This window comes from Pteropus alecto, unplaced genomic scaffold (assembly GCF_000325575.1).
Source record: "Pteropus alecto unplaced genomic scaffold, ASM32557v1 scaffold123, whole genome shotgun sequence".
Classification (NCBI taxonomy): Eukaryota; Metazoa; Chordata; class Mammalia; order Chiroptera; family Pteropodidae; genus Pteropus; species Pteropus alecto.
This window is the reverse complement of record NW_006433950.1, coordinates 2,763,587-2,776,329: the sequence shown is the minus strand read 5'-3', so window position 1 is coordinate 2,776,329 and position 12,743 is coordinate 2,763,587. Positions and strand designations below refer to the sequence as shown.

Here is a 12,743-nt window from a genome sequence, read left to right as displayed (position 1 = left end):
ACCTGCGCTCAGCCGCACCGGGGCCCTCGGAGGGACTATGCGGAACCCGCTTGTTAAACTCGCACCCCTCCGGGGCTGGGCGGCCCTGGGGGACTTCACACCCTGGATTTCCGGCCCGGGCAGCGAAGGCCGAGCCAGCTCCCAGGCGCCAGAGGAAGCTCCTGGGGTGGCCACTGCCTGCCACAGCGACAGAGGAACTTGGAGGTGGGACAGGGTGTACCGGTGGGGGGCACCTACGATCTGCTTCAGGTCTGATGAGCACCCCCTGAATGGAACATGGAAAAGCAAATGTGTCCCTAAAGATAGACAAGCCATTCTGTGAGAACTTGACCAAATCTCATCTTCTCCCTGGGCCTCTGCTGCCCCTCATCCAGGCAGTGTCTCTACTGAAGGGGATGGAGGGTAGGCCAGGCCCCCTCACTAGCTCTCCCTCTGCCCTCAGCACCCCCGAGGTTGTTTATCTGAGGGGAGGCTTCCCGCTTGGCATGAACTTGGAAACTTCTGAAAAAGGTGTTTGCTCTCTATAGGTCACGGGCACAGATGGTCAATTACCTGTCTAGATCTCTTCCTGAACACAGACACACTCGGCCCTCCCTTTACCCACCACCCACACGCCCTCAGGCAGCGAGTCGCCAGGCACTGCCATGGCCAGGCAGGTACGTGCCTGGGTGACTGTGGTGTGGCCAACTGGGGCGCTCACTTCCCCTCTGATGATCCAGGCTAAGGGTCACCTCCGAGTAGCCAGAAATCCAGTCTCCCGTTAACTCTTCAGAACCGTTAATACTGGCAATTAGTTAATTTTTTTTTAACTCCTCATTCCCCTCCCCCAGCCCCTGGCACCCACCAATCAGCTTCATGCCTCTGTGAATTTGATACTCTAGGGACCTCCTATAAGTGGAATCACACAGTGTTCATCTTCTCATGACTGCCTTATGTCACTTAGTATAATGTCCTCAAGGTTGATCCACGCCGTAGCATGTGCCAGAACTTCCTTCCCGTTTAAGGCTAACAGTCCATTGTATGGATGGGTCGTGTTTTGTTTACCCATCGCCTGTTGGACACATGGGTTGCTTCTTTTTGGCTGTTGTGAATGATGCTGCACAGGTGTCTCTTCAAGAGCCTTTTTTCAGTTTTGGGGGGTTTATACCAAGGAGTGGAATTGCTGAGCCATATAAAAATTCCACGTATATAACGTTCTGAGGAACCGCCATACTGTCTTCCACAGCAGCTGCACCATTTTACGTTCCCACCAACAGGGCACAAAGGTTCGTCAGCCACACTTGTCGTTTCCTGTTTGTTTTTGCGAGTGGGACCTCGGCGGGTGCCGACTTGCGTTTCCCTCGATCGGTGACAGTGTGCATCTTTTCACGTGCTTAGTGGCCATCTGTCTATCTTCTTTGGAGAAATGTCTATTAAGGTACTTTGTCCATTTTTGATTGGACTATTTCATTTTTGGTTGTTGAGTTTTAGGAGTGCTCTATGTACACTATTCTGGATATTACTCTCATCGGATATTACAATTTGCAAATATTTTCTCCTGTTCCACAGATGGCCTTTCGCTTTGTTGACTGTGTCCTTTGAGGCTCAGAAGTTTTTAATTTTGAGGTACTCCCGTTTACCTATTTTTACTTTTGTTGGCTGTGCTAATTTCATTTAAAACAAAAGCCACTGGGCCAGAACATCCTGGGGATACTTTGGGATTGTGGGGGCAGCTGGTGTGAGACCCAGGGTCTAGCCACGTGCTGGCTCACTCGGGGACCCCAGCTCTTCTACTTTCTCTGTCTCTGCAGCTGCTCTGCACAGCCACATTTGCACCCCCACCCCCACCCCGCCGCCCCAAGACGCACACCATCTGAGACGACCATGAAGGAGGTGTCATTGTCTCCATTTCACAGAGGAGGAAACTCAGGTCCACCAACATCATCCTGCAAGCATTGTACACCAGGCCTGGTGCCCCGGTGTGTGACCCCAGAGGGTCACAGCTGATTCAGGGTCTAGGAGCAAGTGCGTTTCAGCCTGTCCGGCTGGAAAATCCACGCTGTTGGCTGCATGGGGCCTGGCACAAAGGAGCAGGTGCCCATGAATGTTTACTGCGCAAATTAATGCCTGAAGGATAAAGGGGTACTTTCTTTGGAGTTGGAAAGTTGGCCCAGATGCCAGCTCTGGGTGGCAGTAGCAGTGAGCTGGGTGCCCACCCGCCCTCGTACACAGAAACGTGCATGCTCATGGCCAGAGTGTGGGATGGGGGGAGCGGTATTTACAGCCAGATCTGAGGAGTGGCTTTGGGGCTAAAAATAGACCAGGGGAAACACAGGGCTGGGTTCCCCCTGGACTGGAAGCCAATGTCCTCACTCCTGGGCAGGAGGCAGACAGACCCAGGGCAGGCGTTCTCTGAGGCGGGCCTGGGGCACTCCCCTTGCAAACCTCCACTTCCTTATCCCTCCCGCTACCGAGGGGGACAGGAGGGCAGGATGCAGAATCAGAAAGCAGTGTCTGCCCACAGGTTTCGCAAGGCCTCCACGGCAGGGGGCAAACCCTTTCATGGCTCTGCAGCTTCTGACAAGAGAGGAAAGACGAGGTGGCTGCCAGGGGCTGTGTCGTCCTGGCCACTGCATGTGTCAGGAGAGAGAGCCCAGCCCAGCTCCTGCGCAGCCTTAACTAATAGCAGGGCCAGCCCGGGTCAGCTCGGTGACCCAGGTTTCAAGCCCGGCCACGTTTCCCTGTGACGATAATGACCCCACAGCGGCCATGCCCAGATGGAGAGTAATGGCGGCTCCTCGCTCCCAAAAAGCAGTGACCCCTCGCCCAAAGCATCGCAGCTGGAAGGGACTTGGGGTGTCACCTAAGCCACCCTCTGCCTCCCCAGGGTTCCAAACCAGGAAGCGTCACCACTATTTCCCAGAGCCCAGGCTCCTCTGGAGGCTTTGCCCGCTCAGAACCCACCGCCTTTCCCTAATAACAGTACTTTAAGTTCATCTTGTGAACAAAATCTACTCCCCCTCCCTCACATCCAGTCAATGCGACTCAGGTATCAAGTAACTCCCCCAGCTCCAGAATGAACATGTGGACCCAGAATTAGCCACTGAAAGCATCTCGCACCCGTGGCCACCATGACTGGGTCGGGGCCAGGCATGCAACTCAATGGGAGCCAGTGAAATTCGGATCTGGAACATCTGTTGACATTCTGAACTGGGGGACTGGCTAACAGGATGGGACAGAGGTTAAACTGTCCGTGGTCATCTTGCTGCTGACAAGGGCAGAGCCCACCTGGTAATAACGGCACTCAGAGGAAACCGCTCCGAGAACTGCTAGTCCTGTGGACTCCGCGCCTCTGGATCCAGCCTCGCCGGGAGTCAGAGCCCGGGCTGCATGTCCCTTCCATGAGCCAGTATGTTCCTCCTTTTGGCTAATGGCAGCTTGTGTGGGGATCCTGTCACTTACACCCCACAGAGTCCTGAATGACTACAAGTCACTCATAGTTTCCTCCCCACCCAATTCTAACAACCCCTAAACCACAGCCGGAGGAAGAGGTGGCCTTTTGTCAGGATGTCAGAGAGGAAGAGGGGAGGAAAGAAACAAGGAGGCCGAAGAGAGGGTACCAAGGCCCAGGGCAAAAGGGAGGCAGCGGCCATCGCGGGAACCCAGACCAGGCCACGCCCCGAGGCTTTCGTGGACACTGCCGCCCATTTCCTTCACTGAACACGTCACACCTTCCCATTATCTTGTAACTGTCAGGGGTCGGCCTCCCTCGTCAGACTGTCGCAGCCATGAGTCTGAGAGGTGCCACCGCTGCTCTCTACCGTGCTCTCGCATCTCATTGTAGATGCACACAGTAGGTGCTCAGCATTGTAGATGCACGCAGTAGGTGCTCAGTGTGTAGACTCAGGCACGGAGAAAGGGAGGAGAGGGATGTGGGAGGAGGGCTGAGGGGAGACACAGGCATACGGAGAGCAAGGGTGACGAACGGGCGGTGACAAGGCCGTGGGCAGAGCCCCTGCAGGGCCCTCGGGTCGGGGCGAGCTCATTCCTGTAGCAGTGGGGGGAGGCTTTTGTGTGCCCACCTGCCCAGCTCCTGGACGCACTGGCTGAGGTGGGAAGTGGCCTGGGTAGCCCCAGGCCCACCCCAGAGCTCGGACCACGGAGGGCAGGAAGCAGGACAGGACTCTGCTGGAGCTGAGGGTCTGCCCTGCCTGCTGCCCTCCCCGGGGGAGCAGTGCCCAGGCTGAGTGCAGGGGAACCCCACTGCCCCTGCTCTGTCACCTCCCCCCACTCGCTTGGCAGCTCTGGGACACCCCTCCAGTTCTCTATGAAGCACCAGAAAGCCTCGTTCCCACCCACCCCCTCCTGAGGGGCAGGCCCTGCTCCAGGAGAGGGGAGGAGCAGCCGGGGCCAGGCACAGGATGACCGTTCCTGAGCCCGAGGGCGCGGCCAGTGGCAGGAGGCCAGGCAGGTGCTCACCTCGCGGGTGACCTTGCCATTGTCAAAGTCGTACAGGGTGAAGGTCCACTCCTGCCGGCTGTCCTCCTCCACAGACACGTCACACTGTAGCTCCTAGACACAGACAGATGACACACGGATGTGACGGGAACATGCGGAGGCCTGGTCACGGGGCTGCCGCCTCCCCACTGCCCTCCCCAGACCCCGTGCAAAGGCAGAGCAATGACCAAGGCATGGCGGGCCAGAAAGGCCAGGCCAGGAAGGGGACATTTGGCCCAAGGGAGGTGCCTGCAGGGGTGCGGGGCAGTTTCTGGGTCCCCAAAGCACAGGAGAAAGGTCTGAGAGGGGGCTTTGTATCTGGACGCAAGGCACAGTAATGTTGGGGCTCCTGGGGTGGCCACCTGACCTGGAAGGCAGAAGAGGGTGACCACAAAGAACTAAAGTTCCAGTCAGCCTCAGGTGCCACCTCATGTGTGGCCAGCCCTCCACAGCTGCATGTCCACCGCCCTGGGCATGCCGTCTCTGTGCCTCAGTTTCCCCTCGTGTCAATTAAGGAAAATGACAGTATCGTCCTTACGAAATCATTGGGAACATTAAGTGGCCTGCCCCTTGTCTGCTGGGTGTTCTCCGGCAGCTGTGGGGATAGTTCCCCACCTCCCACCTCGAGCACCTGGCTTCTGTGTCCCAGGGACAGACGGCATGCCAGGGTGGGGGGCCCGAGCTGTGGTGAGCCTCTATGCCCCTCCAGGAGGCAAATCTGGGGGCACCATGTACACCTCTGGGAGGGACCCCGCCTGCCCTGGCTGTGACCCGCCCGTTAACCCTTTACTGGCTTCCCTCCATCCCCGCTCCCAGGGATCACCCCAGGCCCCGTCTCAGGCTTTGCTCTAGGAGAACTAGAAATTATGTGGCAACTGCTTGGCACACAGAAAACTCCAGCTAATGGTAGTGGCTGCTGTTGTCTCTGCTGTAGTGACTAATACAGCGGGACATGTGCGGGGCTCAGCCGAACCCCAGTGTTCTAAAAAGGATGGCCATTTGGGGAAAGAGATTCCACAAACAGCCTTCAAGATCCACAAGATTCTATGAAGATAAGCAGTGATGCTCCCAGACCACCCCGTTCCATGCCCTGCCTCGGCCCACTAGTCCCACAATGTCCAGCTGGCACGGCATGAGGACCGGCTCGGCCCCCCGAGAGGGGTGCTGCCTGGCCTCAGGATGCTGGCAGGAAAGTGACTGAGCACAGTGTCCCTGCCCTTGGCATCTGCGGCTCAAGGCCAGTTCCCTCCAGCAGTTCTTGGGCAGCCCACAGTGAGGTCAGAGTTAGCCCTTCCTCAGTTGTGACGTGTCCGCCTGGTCCCTGCCCAGTGCCCTCTCTGCTCTCTGAGGCATGGGTTCAGGAGGCACAGCACTGGCCGCACACACATGCCCACCCGCACACACACACACACACGTGGGCACGTGCACACATGCCCACACACACATGCACATGTGGGCACGCACACACATGCCCACACACACGCACACGCACACGTGGGCACGCACGCACATGCCCACACACACACGCACACGTGCGCACGCACGCACATGCCCACACACACACGCACACGTGCGCACGCACGCACATGCCCACACACACACGCACACGTGCGCACGCACGCACATGCCCACACACACACGCACACGTGCGCACGCACGCACATGCCCACACACACACGCACACGTGCGCACGCACGCACATGCCCACACACACACGCACACGTGCGCACGCACGCACATGCCCACACACACACGCACACGTGCGCACGCACGCACATGCCCACACACACACGCACACGTGCGCACGCACGCACATGCCCACACACACACGCACACGTGCGCACGCACGCACATGCCCACACACACACGCACACGTGCGCACGCACGCACATGCCCACACACACACGCACACGTGCGCACGCACGCACATGCCCACACACACACACGCACACGGGGGCACGCACACACATGCCCCCACACGCACGCACACGTGGGCACGCACACACATGCCCCCCCACACGTACACGTGGGCACGCACACACATGCCCACACAGCGTTTACCTGATTCGCTCTCCCTGCCTCCCCCCACTCGTCTCCAAAGACAGCTGGGATTCCAAGCTCGGAAACACCTGGCGAGTAGCATCCCCATCCCCACCTCTGCCGTGTGCGTCTCCCCCTCACCACCTGCACTTCTCAGGTGAGGGCTCCCCATGGACCTGGATGAGTCCCAAGCAGTCGGCCGGCCCCTTCCCAGAAACAGACTCTTTGGGGCTTTCAAGGAAGCAAGACGTTAGCCTGGCCATCCCTCTGCGGGCCCCGCAGGGGTGCCGAGCCTCCATAGGGGGGGCCTAGGCTTCTGCCCTGAAAAGCACCACCGAGAAAAGAACCGTCTCCCCGGCCCAGGACGCTCACCTCGAATTTCAGCGGCTTCCGAGAGCCTGGGCAGGATTCGCTCGGCTTCTCCGTCCTCTTCTCGTCTCCACTGGCCAGCCCGTCGGTCTTCTCAGGAGGCAGGGCCACTGCAGGGGGAGGCAAGCGAGAGGCCGGGTTTTGGGGCCTCCTCAGTCTCCGTGCCTTTGTTCTGGGGGCCCCTTCCCGCCTTGCCCGTTTGCTGGAGTCAAAATCGCTTTGCTCTCTGGCCTCTGGTTGTGTCCGGGGCCACCTCAGCGGAGACCCCCTCCAGGGTGCGTCTACAACGGCCACTCGGGTGACCCAGTGGGTGTCTCAGGCCACCATTCTCTGCCCAGACTTCACAGCCCAGATAAGGAGCCTGCGGCCACCCATAGCATTGTCCAGCCAACGGGCAGGTGGGAGGGGGCAGAGGGGTGCTTCTGGAGCCCGGAGAGGAAGCTCCCAGATCACGGCCACAGCCTCTCTGCCTTTCATGCTGACATTTTGGCTTCCTCCAAGATGCCACCTGCCTGGGCCCAGGATATGACACGCTAGTAGATGATCCGGAGGAGTGACAGAAATGGAGCTCAGCGGGGCTGGTGAAGGGCACGCGCACGCATCGCCGCACCTGCGTGAACGCACGCGCACGCATCGGCGCAACAACGTGAACGCACGCGCACCCATCGGTGCACCTGCGTGAACGCACGCGCATGCCGTGACATTCAGAAACCAGTCAATCCTGGGCATTTCCTTCGGCCTCTGCTGGCCCAGGGAGGGTCTTCTCCCTCTGCCCAAGGTGGGAGGGGGGGTTGTCCGGGTCAGGTCACCGACACTGACCACTTTTGATAAAGTGGATAAAACCAAGTCCTCCATGGCCAGGAGGTGTCCCACTCCAGTGTCATGCTGAGCCCAGTGAAGTCAGGTGGCGATTAGCCAGAGACCCGAGGGCAGCGGGCACACAGCCTGGGCCACCTGATTCTTCTAACCCAAATCTACTGTTGGGCCAGAGCTGTCACCGTCCTAGAACCAGGCAGGGTGCAATGCACAGCCACTCCACCAGGTCGCAAAGCAGCAGGCGCTACTGTCGCCCCATTAAAAAGAAGGCAAGACGGCCCAGAGCCTTGTCTGAGAGGGTCGGGAGGCGGCTCCTGCTGGATCCCAGCACAGAGTGAAGCCCCGAGCTCCAGAAGCCCCGGCATCTCCAGCAGGAGCTGGGCTCAGCAGGAGCATCCTGATTAAGGGGGCACATCCTGAGTCTCCCACTGCCCTGGGCAGCCTTGGGCAAGGCACGTGACTCCTCATCTATAACGGGGGACGAAGTGGTCTCTCTCTCACAGGGCTCCTGAGGAGGGGCAATGTGAAAAGTGCCTGCTGAGCACAGTGGCCTGTATGCAGTAAGTGCTCAATAAATGCTGGCTCTGCAAAAGATGTAGATGGGCCGTGGTCCCAGCTGACAGCCCAGATCCAGACGTTCTCCTCACCCTAAAACCGCCCCACCGGAGACACCCTAGTGCTATCACGACCTGCAATATCCGCTCTTCATCCCCCCCCCACCCCCCACCACCCCGGAGGGCGGGGCTGGGGGAGCAGAGAAGAAGAAGAAGAAGAAGAAAGAAAAACAAAGGCCAGCTCCATCTTCAAAGCTGCTGCCTCCCTCCGCAGAGGTCCTGGCTAGAGATGTAAGCCGCCCGGGCTTATCGAAACCAAACTTCAAGTTCAAAGGGAAGTTATCAGAAAACCACCTTTAGGTTCAATGTTGCCTTTCAAGTTCCACTTGATAAAACCCAAAGAAAAGAAACCTCTGTCCGAGCTCTCTCCTTCTCTGGAGCAACCCCCCACCCCAACCCCTGCTCACAGACAGCCCGTCCTCCCTCACATCCTACTCTGCCACCTTCGCTTTCTCCTCTCCCAGGGAGGAAGAAAATATGCCCCCGACCCCTCACCCTCTTCATGTGTCTTCTCCAAGACCAAGGTGGCCTGGATTGTCCTTCCTTCACCAGCAGGCCCCTCATCCCATCGCAGCTGAGATCACCCCCACACACCGCTGGGGGTCCCTTCCGGCATCGGGCTGGGCACAGACAGGTGTAGGACTGGGAGCCGGCCTGCCCTGCGGCCGCGGGGGCCAGGAACAAGACAGCCAGCATCCCCCTCGTCCCACCAAAGGTGGCCTTTCACCCTCTCACCATCCCCAGTGGCCAGAAGAGGTGTCAGAACTGATTAGAAAGCCTCACAGACTCCAACTGCCAGAGGCAGGAGCTGGGACTCAGGGAGGCCACTCTATACCACATATGAACCCCCCCAAAATCGACACCAGACTGGCACCTGTCCCCAGCTGTCCCTGGGCAGCGCAAATTGTCCTCCATCCATGCATTGTCGGGCTCACAGCGGGTGGGACCCCCACAGGCTGCTGGGGTCCGACCTCAGCCAAGAGAATGATCCCGTTGTCGAGATGGGCTTCGGCACCAGGTTCTGAGCCCTCCGTTTCTGATTTCTGTTCAGCCCAGCAATTTGTTTTCCCAGAGATGATCTTTTGGGGGGCATAATTTCAGGGGGACTCTGATCACTCTTCAATTGTAAGTCACGCAACAGGAAATACCGCTCATCAGAAAGAGGAAAGGTGAGCAGAGGGAAAAGGCAGGAGAAGAGGAAGAGAGAGAGAGGAGGAAAGCGAAGCCTCTCACTGGCCCCTGCAGTACCTGCGGGTGACCGTGGCAGCGCTGGCATGCTACGCCCCGTGAGCCTGTTTCTATAAATAAAGTTTTATTGGGACAGGGCCACGCTCATACGCATTGGGTAAGGCTGCTCCGCTCTACGACAGCAGAGCTGACTCATCACAACTGAGACTGTGTGGCCCGCAGAGCCTCAAACGTGGACTCCCCTGGCCTTGCCCTGCGCTGTAGCCGTGCAGCTGTCTTGGCCACCAGGGCACCCTGACAGGCAAGGTGCAGGCTGGACCTCACCTGCTGCTCACCTGCTTGACTGGTAACCCTGTGCAGTTCACGACCTGCCCAACCGTGCACGGTAGCCGTGGGAGAAAGGAAACGCCAACTCCGCTTTCTTAAAAGCAGTTCTCAGCCCAAACCAGTCTGGGGGCAGTGCGTGGAGCACCCCCGTTTTGGAAGCTGCTCCCTGCCCCGCTCACACCCGGCCACAGAGAGCCCACTGGCTGTGTTTACCAGATGAGGGCTCTCCCCGGCATCGGCTCCAGCCTGGCATCGCTCCACCCCCCAGCAACTGCCAGATTAAATGCATTACTTGACCATCTTTACCCGGGTCCCTTTGATGTTCCCTTCTCAAGCTTCAAAATACCTTTTGGAGGAAGATCAGACAGCATTAAACAGAATTACTAATTAATTAAGCAAAGTTAAATTTTAAACACTGTTTGTTGTGTTAGCCAAAAGCCTGAACAGAACAGACTTCTTTCCTCCACTGAGATCAAAGGCAGTCTCTTCCCTCTCCCCTCCCCCAATTTAAAAAACAGGAGGGGGGCGAGGAAGAGGGAGAGAAACAAGGGTGCTTCAGAGCACTGGGGAGAGTGAGGACACACCTGACTGGCAGCAACTCTGATCCTGGTCTAGACACCCATCCCCCACCCCTACCCCACACGTGGGCCCAAGGGGAGGCACCCCGGACTCATCTGGGACGGCACAGTAGGGGAGCCACAGTCACTTTCTCCATACTGTTTACCCTGGCAAAAGCAGAGACCCAGGGAACAGGATGGCACAGCCCACCCAGCACGAGCCACTGACGGCTGGCACCACCCAGGGCCCAGAGACAAGACAGGTCCGCCGGCCCGCACGCCACCCTCCGAAGCGGGATGAGCGCCCCAGGTCAGAGTCCCGCGGGGTCGCTGGGAGACTGGCCCCGCGAGGCAGGCTGCGCACTGCCCGGTCCGGGAGATGTCGTCCCCACCCTGGGCAGCACAGACTTGCGGACTGCTTCTGACGTTTTTGGACAGATGGCAGCAAGGTGTCCTGAGGAGGGGCCCCTTCTTCTAATGTGCGCACATGCATTGCTAGCTGAGTGCTGTCTGAACCATCCCTTCTAGCCCTTGACTCTGTACAGTCCCATCTGGGATCTTCCGATGGCCTCGCAGGGGCCTGCCACATCCACGCTGCCAGCACACACATTTCTCGAGAGCTGGGGTCCTGCTGTCGACTGGCCCTGGGTGGCCCCCAGTGTATGGCACATACCATACATGCACAGACGATCCACCACCGTGTGCTGAACTGCGGCCAATCGCACAGGTAAACACGAGGGAGGCTACATGACAAACACACCATAAATTCTGGCTTGCTTGAGACCGGGCACTGGCGTGGGAAAGGGGATGGTTGAGAGGGGTAGGTCTGTTCCCGAATCCCGCACTTAGGCTAAAATCCAAACCCCGAACGATCCCGGCAAATCCCTGCTTCTTTTAACGCAATCCAGAAAGGCCTGGTTGATATTAAACTCTGGACGGAGAGACAAATTTGAAACATGGTTATGACTAAATCGGCCCGACTGAAGAGCAGAAGTGACTAATATCAGGTGCGTGGCGGACACCTCTCTCGGCCCAGTTACCTGGCGAGCGCTCAGGTCACACAGCGCGAGACTTAACACAGCCAGAGCTTCTGTGCCGGCGTTTGGACACCCGCCCTCGGGTCTCCACCGTCCCTAACCGTCCACGTACAGATTATCTGCCACAAATATTTGCGTCTCGGGGTGGCCTGCCCGGGTGTTTCTGATGGCCCAGCCCCCCGACAGCAGCTGTTCAAGGGAACACAGATGAATTTTAATATTAGCCTATGCCAAATATAATTAGGCGGGTAAATCTGCTACCAGTAAAAGGAGAAAGATATCATGTGTTCATTCCAGGCCAAATGGTTTCTTGCGTTATCTGCATGAGGCTCTCCGTAGGGAGGGAGAGTCCCAGAGACACACAACTGTTTGTCATTGCACTTAGCGGTGGGCTGGACTGGGGACGCTGGGGCAGTGGGTGGGTGCACACCTTATTTCGACGCATCCTCTTAATGACACCGTGCAGGTGTGTTGCTGTTTACGTTCAGCAGAAAGGAAACTAAGCTTAAAAAGCAAACTCGATCGAGCCATTTCCCTTCTGAAAACGATCCGCCTGCTGGTGCCTCTCGGCTCCCTCTCCCCACCGGAACTGCTTCTCATTTTTTGACCCTGGCGTGCTCTCCCCACGCCGTGAGCCCTGCCAAGAACAATTGTTCCATCTCTCCAACTCCCGCTCACCCTTCAGGTCTTCAGCATAAGCCTCCCCAGCTCTGAGAAGCGTGCTCTCCGGGCTGGGTTAGCTCTCCCGGCTCAGCGAGCCCATGTGACACCGTTATGCAGTTAACTGAACCCTCCTACTGTGGTCCAACATAGAGGACAGAGCCTGTCGCACGTCGTCATCATCAAAATTGAAAGAGAGCAAGCGGCAGAGCCAGGATTCGAACCCAGAAGATGGAGAAGCCACAGCAGAGGGCCCTGTGCCTGCCTGTCCCGAACCATCCTCTCTGCCTTCCGCTCATAGCATCTGGGCTGCCTCTGGTGGGCCACCCCTCACCCCCTCTCAGCTCACACAGTTTATGGGGGGCCGATGCCCTCCGGCTTCAGTACCAACCCGACCCAGCTGACCTCATCCTGACGGCCACCGCGGTGGCTCCTAAGTCAGCACCTAAGGGGACTTCATGGTGAAGAGAATGAGCTAAGCTTCTGCGCCCCTCACCGCATGGGCCCTTCCAAGTCGGAATGGGCCCTAGCCATGTGTTCACATGGTTGTTCGTTTTTACGACAGTTTTTAAATCGGGTCTTTTATCCTCAATCGGATAAGACTACTGTCTCTTTCCATCCTGATGTTCCATCCGTCCCCTTGTGTCACGTGGTGTTGG

At 58.0% G+C, this 12,743-nt stretch overlaps 1 protein-coding gene across 1 annotated transcript in view; it reads right to left on the bottom strand.

Moving 5' to 3' along the window:
• The window catches only part of NKD1 (naked cuticle homolog 1), a gene marked incomplete at its 3' end in the record, with an annotated part of 177,766 nt that overhangs the window by 3,170 nt on the left and 161,853 nt on the right, over nt 1–12,743 (bottom strand). The window contains exons 5-7 of the mRNA XM_025044595.1: nt 6,889–6,995; nt 4,406–4,551; nt 3,139–3,201 (exon numbers count right to left, since the gene is read on the bottom strand). Of these exons, the coding sequence (XP_024900363.1) occupies nt 3,139–3,201; nt 4,406–4,551; nt 6,889–6,995 (316 nt within the window). The remainder of the gene's footprint in view (nt 1–3,138; nt 3,202–4,405; nt 4,552–6,888; nt 6,996–12,743) is intronic.